This window comes from Hakea prostrata, chromosome 8 (genome assembly GCF_041222555.1).
Source record: "Hakea prostrata isolate BN-2017 chromosome 8, UWA_Hpros_2, whole genome shotgun sequence".
Taxonomy (NCBI): Eukaryota; Viridiplantae; Streptophyta; class Magnoliopsida; order Proteales; family Proteaceae; genus Hakea; species Hakea prostrata.
Genome location: NC_142607.1, coordinates 8,978,703 through 8,991,728, shown reverse-complemented (window position 1 = coordinate 8,991,728; position 13,026 = coordinate 8,978,703). Strand labels below are relative to the sequence as shown.

The 13,026-nt window shown below is 34.5% G+C and overlaps 1 protein-coding gene, 1 non-coding gene and 1 pseudogene across 4 annotated transcripts; 2 read left to right on the top strand and 1 right to left on the bottom strand.

Moving 5' to 3' along the window:
* The first annotated feature begins 1,163 nt into the window (after nucleotides 1–1,163).
* On the top strand, nucleotides 1,164–2,426 carry LOC149006704 (protein DMP9 pseudogene; annotated as a pseudogene). Of its 2 annotated transcripts, XR_016175340.1 has the most exons (2): nucleotides 1,164–2,126; nucleotides 2,214–2,426. The product of XR_016175340.1 is annotated as a protein DMP9 pseudogene, transcript variant X2 (transcript). The 2 variants fall into 2 exon arrangements; XR_016175339.1 differs by lacking the exon at nucleotides 2,214–2,426 and having other exon boundaries at nucleotides 1,164–2,178.
* Nucleotides 2,427–8,742: 6,316 nt separating this feature from the next.
* Nucleotides 8,743–11,008, top strand: LOC149006702 (uncharacterized). Its single transcript, XM_089165514.1, is given in 2 exon segments — nucleotides 8,743–10,187; nucleotides 10,189–11,008. Coding segments are annotated over 2 exon segments (2,265 nt in total).
* Nucleotides 9,162–9,263, bottom strand: LOC149006703 (small nucleolar RNA R71). The gene has a single exon (XR_016175440.1). It is a non-coding gene; the product is annotated as a small nucleolar RNA R71 (small nucleolar RNA).
* Nucleotides 11,009–13,026: the final 2,018 nt, after the last annotated feature.

The following is a 13,026-nucleotide window of genomic DNA, read 5'->3' as shown; positions in this document are numbered from 1 at the left end:
GATGGGATTTTGTGGAAAAGTTGGGAAAAGTAAAAAGTGGGACCCACCCCATCACTTTTCCACAAAACCCTTTCCTTTCCTTTTCTTCTCCCTCACCCCACTACATGTGGGACCCATATGTTTTTTTTTCCCACCCCTTTTTTCCCACCCCACCTTTGCAAACAAACGCAGCCTTTAGGGTTCAAATTAAAAAGATGTTTTCAACCAAGAGTAGTTTGGGGTTTTAGAAAAATATTTAATGGTAAAAGTTAAATTTAACGGAAAAAGTTAATAGAGGAGAGGTGTTTGATATATTTACTAGGTAAGAGGGGAGTAAGTGACATTATCCAACTAAGTGCTATTTGTTCAGCTAAGAGGGGTGATAAGTAATATTTACCCTTAGTTTTATCGTTTGCAATGGAAGACTTGAGGATAATTTGGGTAGTTCATGATTGAATATTAGTTGGGTGGGAAAATTATGACAAAATTTGAAATTTGGTATTTTCAAAAATAGAATCCATTTGAATAAAACTTTTTTAAAATATCTTATTGAATAATTTTAAAAAAAAATTTGACTACCTGAAAAGTTTTCTTAATTTTAGGAAGTAACTCAAGACTTGACTTGAAAAATTTTCCAATGTTTTGGTATATGAGACTTCTCATTCCTTTGCTTGATATTATTTTAAAAATATTTTTGAAGTCATGTTATGAATTTTATTTCCCCAATCTGTTTGCATACACTCATTTTGATGGTAAGGATAATTCATTTTCCAAATAAGGCTTTTCAGTTTTCCAAATAGCTTTGTTTTATTCTAGTTAGTAGAGATAATAACCCTTCTTTTGAGCCAAACATGCTGAGAATATAGAGTCAGTCACAATCAACTAGCAAAGCAATTCCATTGTCTAACTGAAGCAAATTCTATAGGAATTACTAGAACAAAATTCTTTACCAGTGAACGTCAATCAATCATAAAAAGATGATGCACCTGCCCACACTGATGAGTCATGAAAGGTTGATTTTTGTTATGGAATAAAGTGGAAATCATTTCATATCGAATCAATTTGCTTAAATCTCTATCTCTCTCAACCAAGAGCCTCATCTACTTCTTACCACTTACAAATCCTATAAATCCTATATATATGTAAAGCATCAGGTTTCCATCCAAATCTAAGCTAAGCTCAAGATTTCTCCATTCCCATTTACTCAACTGTGTGTTAAAAAGAGCCAAAAAGGCCTCAGCTAGTGTACAAAGCTCCACTTTCAGAAAATGGATTCCAAGACTGATGCCGGCAGTATGACAACCCCATTCATCCCACCCCAAGACCAGAAAATTTGCATCCAAGTCATTCAACCGCCGGCACTCCAAGATCAATCAACTCCACCCGCCGCCGGAGGAAACACCACTCATCCCCAACATGCTCCACCACCTCCTCCTCCTACTTCTCCACCTCCTCCTCCTCCTCCTCCTCCTCAAGAGCAGCAGCCATACCCTGCATCCTACCCAGAAGAGATGATGAACCCAGGTGTTCCAGGAAATATCCCTGGCATTCCCAAGCGAGGACGCGTGGTGCCAGTGGTTTTTAACAACACTCTATTAAAGACTTCTAACCTTGTGAATTTTCTTCCCACTGGAACCCTACTGGCCTTTGAAATGCTCCTTCCATCAGTCTCAGGGAATGGCAAATGCAACCAGGTGAGCACTTTTCTGATTGGATCCATCTTGGCCCTTTGTGCCACCACCTGTTGTTTCTTCCACTTCACAGATAGCATTCGTGATCATGACCAGAAGATTTACTATGGATTTGTGACCTTCAAAGGGTTGATGGTGTTCAAGGATGGGGGTGTCAAATACATAGCTCAACCAGATCGCCTCAAAGCTGGCTTAACTGATTTCATACATGCAGTGATGTCGGCCATGGTGTTTGTAGCAATCGCCTTCTCCGATCAGCGAGTCACTGCTTGTCTTTTCCCTGGTCATGTTAAGGACATGCAAGAGATTATGCAAACTTTTCCTATCATGGTGGGTATTGTGTGCAGTGGCCTCTTTCTTATATTCCCCAACACTCGATATGGCGTAGGCTGCATGCCTACTTGACCCATCAAAACAACAAACAATATCTCCGTGTTACCTTTCAATAAAGAAGAGGTAGTTTGTTTTGTTTTGTTTTTTTTGTTTTTTTGTTTTTTTTTTTTTTAAATTTCTACAGGGCTATATGGAATTTTTATTCTACAGGTCTAAATAGGAGGGTGTTCAGCACAAAGGTATGAGAAGAGTTGAGCTCATCTTGTCCTAATTTTCTTAATTTTCTTCTTTGTATTTAACATATCTTCTATATTTAATAATATGTTATCAGCACGACTACGTTTAAAGTATTGCATTTTGAAAAGAAAGACGACAGATTATGTATCATTATACTTTATATTCTAAGGTAAAAATGATGATCGACCTCCCGCGTATTTCTATAAACAATAAAGTTAACCTTATCCATCTTGTATTGTAAGTGCATCTTGATTAAGGTATGTGATTTATTAAAAGAGTTAAACAAATTATAAGACATTAGGTTGACTTAACATTATCGTTTGTCATTAACTAATCTTAACATAATGGTTTTATTTATTGCATATAGTGGTTGCTAGTTTTGCACCACAAATATTATCAAACGCACATAAAATTTCAAAATTTGAAACTATAAATGAATACAAGTCCTCAGATGCACATGAAGTTGCAAGATTTGAAACTGTAAATGAATAATGTTTTGCAGATGCACTTAAAGTTGCAAGATTTGAAAAAATAAATAAGTATAGTTGTACAGTTTTTTATAATTAGTTCTCAATTGAAATAACATGGAAAAAATATTATTGATGAGGACTTATTGGAAAGAAAAAACTTTTTTCGAATTTTCATGCTTCAAATGTGTTATTACAATAGCAATATCATGAAAAATAGTTTTAAGAAATACTCTTATTGATATCATGTTTTTTTTGTGTCCGAGTAAAATAATGGATTATAAATGAAAAATCATGAAACTCGTCCTATTGGTTCTGTTCCATTCCCTTCCATTCCCTGAAGTGAATGCAACAATTCATGATAAGCCTGAAAGAAGATAAAATTATAATTATGATCATTGTTGTGGAAGTGGATGAGGCAAAAGACGGAATAATTACCGTCATTATGATGAAAATAAATAAGAGAATAATAATGATTCTCAATGTAACTTTTCAATAAAGAAAAATGGGGAGGGGGGGGGGGGGGGGGAAGGGACGGGGGCGGGGCCGGGGGGGGGGGGGGGGGGGGGTGGTGGGGTGGTTAGTTTGCCGCGGGGGGGTGGTGTGTTGGGTTTGGGGGGGGCGCAAAAAAGGGTTGGTTGTTGGGTGGTTTGGGGGGGGGTGGGGGGGGGGGGTTTCGGCTTTTTCCACGCCCCCCCCCCAACCCCGCCATCCTTAAAGAGGTTTGTCCGGTTGTGCTCGTTTGTTTGTTTGTTTTGGGCGCCCTGTTTTGCAAAAAAAAGATAATATTTATCATCGATGTTATATGAAATATCATTAGGCTTGAATCAGTCGTACTCAACAATATTTCATTAAGCTTTGTCAAGCTTTAATTAAAGAAATGTAAATAATGTGGAGATAAAATATAACTTTCTAAAATAATGATATTGAAGTAAATTTTATCGGTAAAGATGATGGTTTTGATGGCCTCACAAATACTACATATCTAGATGTTGCAAATTCTTTTGGAAATAATAATCAAATATTTGTTTATATTATTGGAATTCAAATAAAAATAAAATTGATATTATGTTAATTTGTAATTCTTTTTCTTTTAAATCCCATCTCATTTGTTTATCTTAAATTTAATTTTTTCATTGATTTTTCTATATATCTTTTGATGTATTTTGTTTCATTTTGATGAAGAATGTGAATATTCTCTAATGTGCTACAACGCATATTATACTAAGAAAGAAAAAAAAAATATTTATCTTATTTGATGACGCGGAAGCCAATGTTCATATAATAATTAATAGTATAACATTGATTGAGGGCTCCGAAAGATTTAATCTATTATTACCTAAGAGACAAAATTGGTTATAAATAATACATTATTTTGTAGTAAGTCTCAAAGAAACTTATTAAGTTTAAAAAATATTTGTCAAAATAGATATCATATCGAAACTATAAATAATGGTAAAAATGAATATCTATAATTACTACAAAAATGTTAGATATTTTTTCTCGGTTTATACTACATGAATATTCGCATGGTTGAAACACATGCTGTAGTAAATTCAAAGAATATTAATTTGGTGGCTTTATTATTTGGTATAACCGGTTGGACCATTCCGGACCAAGTATGATGTAAAAACTATTAAAAATTCATTTGTCATCTGTTAAAGAACTAGCAGATTCTTCTATTAAGTAAATATTGTATTGTTTGTTCTAAAAAAAAAATCTATTATTATATATTCATCAGCTAAAATTAAGATTGAACATTCTGCGTTTTTGAAATGTATACATGGTGAAATATATGAACCTATTCATTCATCATGTGGATCATTTAGATAATGTATGATTTTAATAGATGCATCTATAAAATGATTACATGTATGTTCATTATTAATTCACAATTTGGTATTTACGAGATTTTTTTGCTTGAATAATTAATTAAAAGCACAATTTATGGATTATAAGATAAAGACAGTTTGTCTTGATAATGCTGATGAATTTACATCCCAGGCTTTATGATTCTTGACAATTGAGATCATAGTTGAATAGCTTGTTGCTCATGTTTATATCCAAAATGAATTGGCAAGATCATTTATTAAATGTCTACCATTGTTTATGAGAACAAAGTCTCGTGTTGGAATGGAGATATGTTATATGTAGCACCATTTGTACACATCAGCCAATAAGTTGTCATAAATTCTCCCAATTAGAATTGCCATATAGTCAGAAGCCAAATATTTCTCATCCTAGAATTTTTGGATGTGCGGCTTATGTTCCAATTATTCTACCACAACACATAAAGATGAATCCCCAAATAAAGTTGAGTATATATTTTGGATATGAATCTCCTTATATTATTCAATAAACGATTGCAATTATTTCCCAGAGCTAATATGCGTTACTCTTTGAGCCAATGTGTCCGCCTTGTGACATTCAATCCAAATCACAAACTCTTCACATCCTTGTTGGTATCTCTTTTGGAATCCTCTGCTTTCCGAGGATCAATAACTGCTACTATTGGAGTTATGGAAGAAATCATAGTCTTATGATCTTCATTGTTTGCAATTAGAAAAAAAAAGTTGTTATATATTAGTGTTGGTGAGGACTCAAGGCTTTCGAACGGTGAGCTTTCAGTCTTTAAAGAATAAAATATCGTTTATTTGTTAGATAAAAAATGGGGTGGGAAAAAGTGAAATTTTCTTCACAATTTCACAATGTGATGTGGCATGTCATTTTTCTCACCCAGCCCTTTTAAAGTCCCACTAATTAAAAAAAATGTTTGATATTGTCGTTGCTATTCTACGATCTTTTCTTTTTTCTTTGGAGTTTTTTACGTGTGAGTCCCCCTAGTGGACCACAAACTAATGTTGGTCCCCTTAGTGTAATATATTACGTGTGGGTCTTAATCAGACTAATACAGTTAATCGCCATTAAATATATTCAAATTTCAAACGTGAAGGGACTAAAATGCCTCTCAAAGTTATTTTAATACATTGTATTATTATTAATTTTCCCCCCTTTTTTTGGTATATATATATATATATATAAAAGCATATAATTAATGCTTAATGACCAATTATCTCTTTTTAAAACCATATATTAACACAATGTATTAGATAACTTGAGTGATACTTTAGTCCTTTTACGTTTGAAATTTGATTACACTTAATGGTGGTTAATGGTGTTCATCTATTTGGGACTCACATGTAATATATTACATTAAGGGCCTGTTTGGTTACTTGAATTCAGAGATTTCAAATCTTTGGATTCATGAATATGAGAATTATATCCATTTGGTTGTAAAAATCTCCAGATTCATTAAATCTAGAGATTCACCTTTTTACACTAAAAACGTGAATCTGTAGATTTATGGGTAAGGGGTGAAATCTAGAGATTTCAAAAAAGCTATACGTTTGGACATTCACAAAAATCACGTCGACCAAATAGTTTTTTAGGATGAATCCACAAATTTCATTCCACAACCAAACATTTAATTTTATAAATTATGACTCCATAGATTTGAAATCTCTAGATATTTGAAATCTCCAGACTCATGTAACCAAACAAGCCCTAAGGGAATCCAATATTAGTTTGTGATTCACTAAAGAGCCCACACGTAAAAAACTCTTTTCTTTATTATTCTCCCACTCTACTACAGATAAGTCCTATTTATTTATTTTTTCAGTCGTTTTTATTTAGCAAATAAAGGATGCCTTTGGGATTAGGTAGAGAGAATGGTCCTTGTCCTCATTTGAATGCACACGGGAAGTGCTATTCTAAAGAGAAGAGATACTTCCTCATCACCTATATGAGATCACCAAGTGATGTCAGAAGTGGGTGACCCTTGGATACCCATTGCCGTAACGTGTTTCATGCATGGTGCTGGTGGGAAATAAATTCTCTCGAATCATCTTTCAGCTTGTACATGGCTTTAATTTCTAATATTCTCTTAATCGTAGTCTTATTAATGGGTGACAGCTTGAGTTGGCATATCTGTGCTTTGTTCTTTTCACCAAACAATTCGAAAGCAAACCATGAAGGAAGGTGGATATCATTCTAATCAAAATTAACAACAACCACTGGTACTCTACTTGAGAGAGTTCTCGAGGAGTATTACCATGTTCGACTTGAAGGTGAAGAAAGAAGTTACAAATTATACCCACAGTAAGAAAATAACCGGGATGTGATAAGAGTAAAAATCCTCCGTAGGACAAACACAAGGTTTCTATTCTTCACAAATGTTTTTTTCTTTTCTTCTTTTCTTAGAATGTGGAAATAATATGAAAATAGATTTATACAAACTAACTGACTGATAAGTTGATTTCATGCATATTATTTTATATGATTAATTAACTATATTTCCATGTGTTTACAATTGTTTATATCAATTTACCCTAATATGATATGAAAATGAATATGTTGCACCCTTTCCTTTAATTTCTATAATTTTGGTGATTTTATGTATTTCATAACAAATTCTAATAAAGATTTATTACTTTTACATGTAGGAAATTATCAATCAAATCTGGGTATCATTGCAAGAGTCCTACCTCAAGTCAAAAACATAAAGAGAATGAGTCCTTGCATGCTTCTACGTTTTATTTCCTATTTAGGATTTGATCAAAGAAGGGAAAAGAGGAAGAAGAATCCAATTCAAATAAGAAGGATAGAAGAATCCCGATTTTGAGGGTCTCTGTCCAGTTTTGATCAAGATCTTCATCGGATGGTCATATGGTGTCCGATCGAGCTGATTTTTGGAGGAGAGCTTCACGACTTCTTGGTCTTCAAATCCAACGGTGGGATTATGCATTGGAGATCTCTAAGTTAGTCCGATTCATACGTCAAGACACTCATTGGTTAAGTCAGACAAGAACTCTGAGTTTGATTCAAACTCTGAGTTTAATTAATCTATAAAAGGAGAGCAAACTCCAGGAAGAGAAGGAGGACGTTTTTGGGAGCTTTGGAAGAGCGTGGAGGTTGAACCAGAAGACGTTGGATGGCTTTGGAGATCTGAAGCTTGGGAATAAGTTTTTCTTCATCTTCTTTCAATGTTCTTGAACTCCTCTGTAATGTTTTTAGTTTCAAGTATGAACTAATTTAGTTTTTCTAGGGATCAGATGTAGCCTATCTTTGAATTCCCACTCTTGACTTCATCAATATAATTTTGAATATTGTTTCCTTTGATTGAGTTTTTACTTCTATTCTTCATGCTTTTGATTAATTGGCCACTAATCAACTGATTTGTTAATCATAATGAACTGAGAGGGGATTTATGTGTTTAGTTCATTGGAGTAAAAGCCATGAATTACATGTAGGATAGAGATATACTTACATGGTTTGTGTAGTTGTTACATGGGAATCCACAGAATTTAATGATTTCTCAGTTGTTGTAACCCACATAGAAATATAGTGGGTTAGCAATTGAGGGAATTTCTATTAGTACTCGAGAGAGACTAATAGATAGGAAAGGGAATCTCGACTATCAATCAGGAAAATATTTCTCAAATTATAAAGAGGGAGAAAAGGGTGGGAATGCTTAGTTATGGTGAAATCTGACCCCTAGGTCTTTAGCAATTAATAATCTCAATTTAACTTTCAATTTGCAATATAGTCTAGAATAATTATCTTCCTTATTATTTGTTCAAATAAAATTGGTATAATTAATTTGGTACTTAATCTATAGTCTTCGAGGGATCGATCTTTTATCATTATATTACTTGTTACGACAGCGTACACTTGCGTTGTACTTTTTCACAACAAGTTTTTGGCGCCGTTGCCGGGGACTATTAGATTAATATCAATATCAATTATTGCTAGTTTTAATTTGAATTCTTTTTATTTTTCATTTTATTCTTTTCTATTATTTTATTTTATTTTATTTTTTAGTTGTGAATTGGAGTTCTTTCAGGTCCTACTGATTTTGCATGAGAAGGAGAGGAAACGATAATTTACTTCCTTTTGATCCTGAAATTGAAGCAACTTGTCGAAGGAACTCAAAAGCAAAGAAAGATAGAACAAATTCATCTTCCACTTCTAGAGCAATGGATCCTGAAAATAATCCACCACCGCTTGAAGTTGAAGCACCAAGGCGCAAGACTTTAGGAGAGTATGTTGCACCAACTGTGAGAGATAATAGGACAGCTATAAGGCGTCCACCTATAGCAGCTAACAATTTTGAAATCAAGCCTGCTATCATTACAATGGTGCAAAATAATCAATTTTCTGGATTGCCTAGTGAAGACCCAAATCTTCACATTGATGGGTTCTTGGACATTTGCGACACATTTAAGAGCAATGGCGTTACTGATGATGCCATAAGATTGAGATTGTTCCCTTTCTCATTAAGGGACAACGCTAAGAGTTGGTTGCATTCTCTACAACCAGGATCCATCACTACTTGGGATCAAATGGCTCAAAAATTTTTGGTAAAATTCTTTCCACCATCTAAAACTGCTAGTTTATTAACAGATATTTCTATTTTTTTGCAGTATGATTCGGAAACACTATTTGAGGCATGGGAAAGATTCAAGGACTTGCTAAGGAAATGTCCACACCACGGAATAGAACAATGGAGGCAAATTCAGATTTTTTATAATGGTCTATCTAATTCCACAAGAACATTAGTAGATGCTGCAGCAGGAGGATCAATCATGAACAAGGATCCAACAGAAATTTTTGATCTTTTGGATGTTATGGCCTCAAATGCATATCAAAGGCCAAGGGATAGAGTTGCGCCAAGAAGAGTTTTGCAGAGGAATGAAACTGATCCCATGACAGCCATGGCCGTCCAACTTGAAGCATTAACAAAGCAAGTAGGGTTGTTAGCAACTCAAGGCACCAAACCTCCAGCTGTGATATGCAACTATTGTGAGGGAACACATTATAGCAATGAATGTCAAATGGCTAATCCTTTTGAGCAAAATCAGTTAGAGCAAGCAAAATATGTGGGGAACTTTAACCGACAGAGCAATCCATATTCCAACACATACAATCCAGGGTGGAGAAACCATCCAAATTTTGGATGGAAAAACAATCAAGATACTGAAAGACAACCTGAAAATCAACAAGCTCAATCATTTCAAAAGAAAGCTCCATGGGAAGATGCTCTTGAGAAAATGGCTACAGTTTCTTCACAATTTATGCGGGAATCAAGAGACCACCAATCGAATCTTTTTGCATCCATTAAAAATTTGGAAGTACAAATGGGGCAAATCGCCCATGGGATGAATCAAAGGCAAAAAGGATCACTGCCTAGTAATACTGAGACAAATCCTAGAGAGTATGCAAATGCTATTGAGCTTCAAAGTGGAAAAGTATTAGAGGAACCTTTCAAGAAAGCCGTAGTAACTGAACCCTCTTCTGAGGCGGTTCATGATGAGCAAAAAGATGCAGAGGAATACGTTAAGGAGGAGGAGAAGCCAAAATCCAAATTGTTTCCAGACAATCCACCACCTTATAATCCACCCATTCCATATCCTCAGCGGTTCGGAGCAGAAACTAGATAAGCAATTTTCTAAATTTCTTGATGTATTTAAAAAATTGCATATTAATATTCCTTTTGCAGATGCTTTGGAACAAATGCCGAGTTATGTCAAGTTTATGAGAGACATTCTTGCTAACAAGAGGAAACTTGAAGATTATGAGACTGTGGCATTGACAGAGGAATGCAGTGCTATTCTGCAGCTGAAGCTTCCACCTAAGCTAAAAGATCCAGGGAGTTTCACAATACCATGCACTATAGGAAATTTTCATTTTAATAAGGCTTTATGTGATATTGGTGCTAGTATTAATTTAATGCCTCTATCTATTTTCAGGAAACTAGGCCTTGGAGAAGCTAAACCTACCACAGTGTCACTTCAAATGGCGGATAGGTCGATTAAATATCCAAGGGGAATCATTGAAGACGTCTTGGTTAAAGTGGACAAGTTTATATTTCCAGCGGATTTCTTAGTATTGGATATAGAAGAAGATCAAGACATACCCATTATTCTTGGTAGGCCATTCTTGGCGACTGGGAGGACCTTGATTGATCTTCAAACAGGTGAACTTACTATGAGAGTACAAGATGAAAAGATCACATTCAATGTATTCAAGGCCATCAAGTTTCCAAATGAATCAGATAACTGCTTCAGAATTGATTCTATTGAGAGGTGTACAAAGGAGGTATTTCAAATAAGCTATCCAGTTGAGGCTTGTTTGGTAGGTGTGACAAATGCAGAAAATAAAGGAATTTCCGAATGTGAGATGCAGTTAGAAGCTTTATCACCTATATCTGTTGACAAATTTCCTACTGAGGACCATGGCTAGTAACTTAATCACTACTTTGGAAGTGGCTTCGACCCCCAGAAGTCACTCTTATCTTTGACCTAAAGTTGGGGGTAGTTCGGCTGCGAACTATGATGCAAGCGCTGTTTGGGAGGCAACCCAAAGTTTTTCTTTACTACTTCTTTGATTTTTCAATTGTTAATTTTTTTTAGATTCGATGTTTTTTGTTTCTTTTTCCATAATTTGTTTTTTTTTAGGAGAATGAAAAGAAGAGGGCGGATTTGGACTACATCACTCTTAAAGCTATGAATCAAGGGAGTCTCCTTCACCTTACTTCACATCTTGTTACATTTCTTTCCCATTGCATGCATTTAATATTTTGATTTTTTTGCATTGAGGACAATGCTCATTTTAAAGTTGGGGGTGGATGCTAAGATTCCTGTCTATGGGTTGAGACTCACTATGTTGAAATTTCTTTTCAAAAGCAGAATTTTTCAAATCATTTCAAAACTTTTTATCAGTGGTTGAAGCTTACTTGTCTAGTTAGTAGAGTAAAATAGAAGGAAGTTATGACATGTAAATCTCTAGATCTTATTTAGTATTTCCTGTTTTAGTTGTGTTCATCTATAATTCTTTGAATATGATGAGTTTGCTAAATATCAGATGAGTATGTGAATCACTTTAACCTTGACTATGCGACCCACCCTTTGAGCACTAAACCTTGCTATTGAGTTATTGCATTTAGGGATTTTCAAATGAGATTGCAATTTTCTTGTTCAGTCAACATATTAGAATCCACCAAGATTTCCTCTTGAGGCGAAATTCATGAGTGCCACTTGTTTAGGGATATGATAGAGGCCATTCTTCTTTCATTTAAAATTTTGAAAATATATATATTCTCTTCTAATCTGTTCCACTTCTACTATACAATATTTCACTTCATGGAGATGTATATGGTTTATATATGTTAGATCTCATTGGTGACTCTCCCAAGTCGTGTGATCCTTGAATAGACCGAAGGTGATATGGATTGTTAAAAGCATGGTGAGGGTTAAAAGCATTGTGAGTAGATCTTCTTTGTAGTTGCGGGTCTCCGTAGTTAATACCACTGAGTGAGCCTTTTGGATTCTCACTGGGTTAACATTGCACAATTGGAGCTTAGGGACAAAGGCCACCGCAACGCTTAGATAGATAGTTATTTGAGAGCCATGTTACGGGTGTAGGATATGTCTTGGACTGCTTCTTGGGAGATGTGTTATCACCTTGAAAAAAAAAAAAAAAAAGGATGAAATTGCTAATTTTTGGCAAAATGAAGAAAAGAAAAAAAAAAAAAAATTGGTGCTTCAATGTTATCATCTCCATATATGTATTTCAGCTCTAGTCTACATTTCTTCCACCTTCACAAGTCCTCTTGACCTTGGATAAGTAAAAACTCTTCATTAGTGGAGAGAGGGATGATAGGTTGGACATATAAGAATTGACCTTGAAACTAGGGAGTTGTCGGTTGAATTTGGGATCTCAAACATGCATCCACTTGATTGGTTAAGGTATACACACACACGGGTCAAACTTTTGATTTTTGTGATCTATCTACTCATCTCTTATTTAGCTTATTTTATACATTCTTTGAATTATGGTTGAACTTGACTAAGATTGAATATTTAATCAAAATGAGAGTTTGTCTGATCCTGATATTTGCTCGAGGACTAGCAAATGTTAAAGTTGGGGGTAATTTGATAAGTTGATTTCATGCATATTATTTTATATGATTAATTAACTATATTTCCATGTATTTACAATTGTTTATATCAATTTACCCTAATATGATATGAAAATGAATATGTTGCACCCTTTCCTTTAATTTCTATAATTTTGGTGATTTTATATATTTCCTAACAAATTCTAATAAAGATTTATTACTTTTACATGTAGGAAATTATCAATCAAATCTGGGTATCATTGCAAGAGTCCTACCTCAAGTCAAAAACATAAAGAGAATGAGTCCTTGCATGCTTCTACGTTTTATTTCCTATTTAGGATTTGATCAAAGAAGGGAAAAG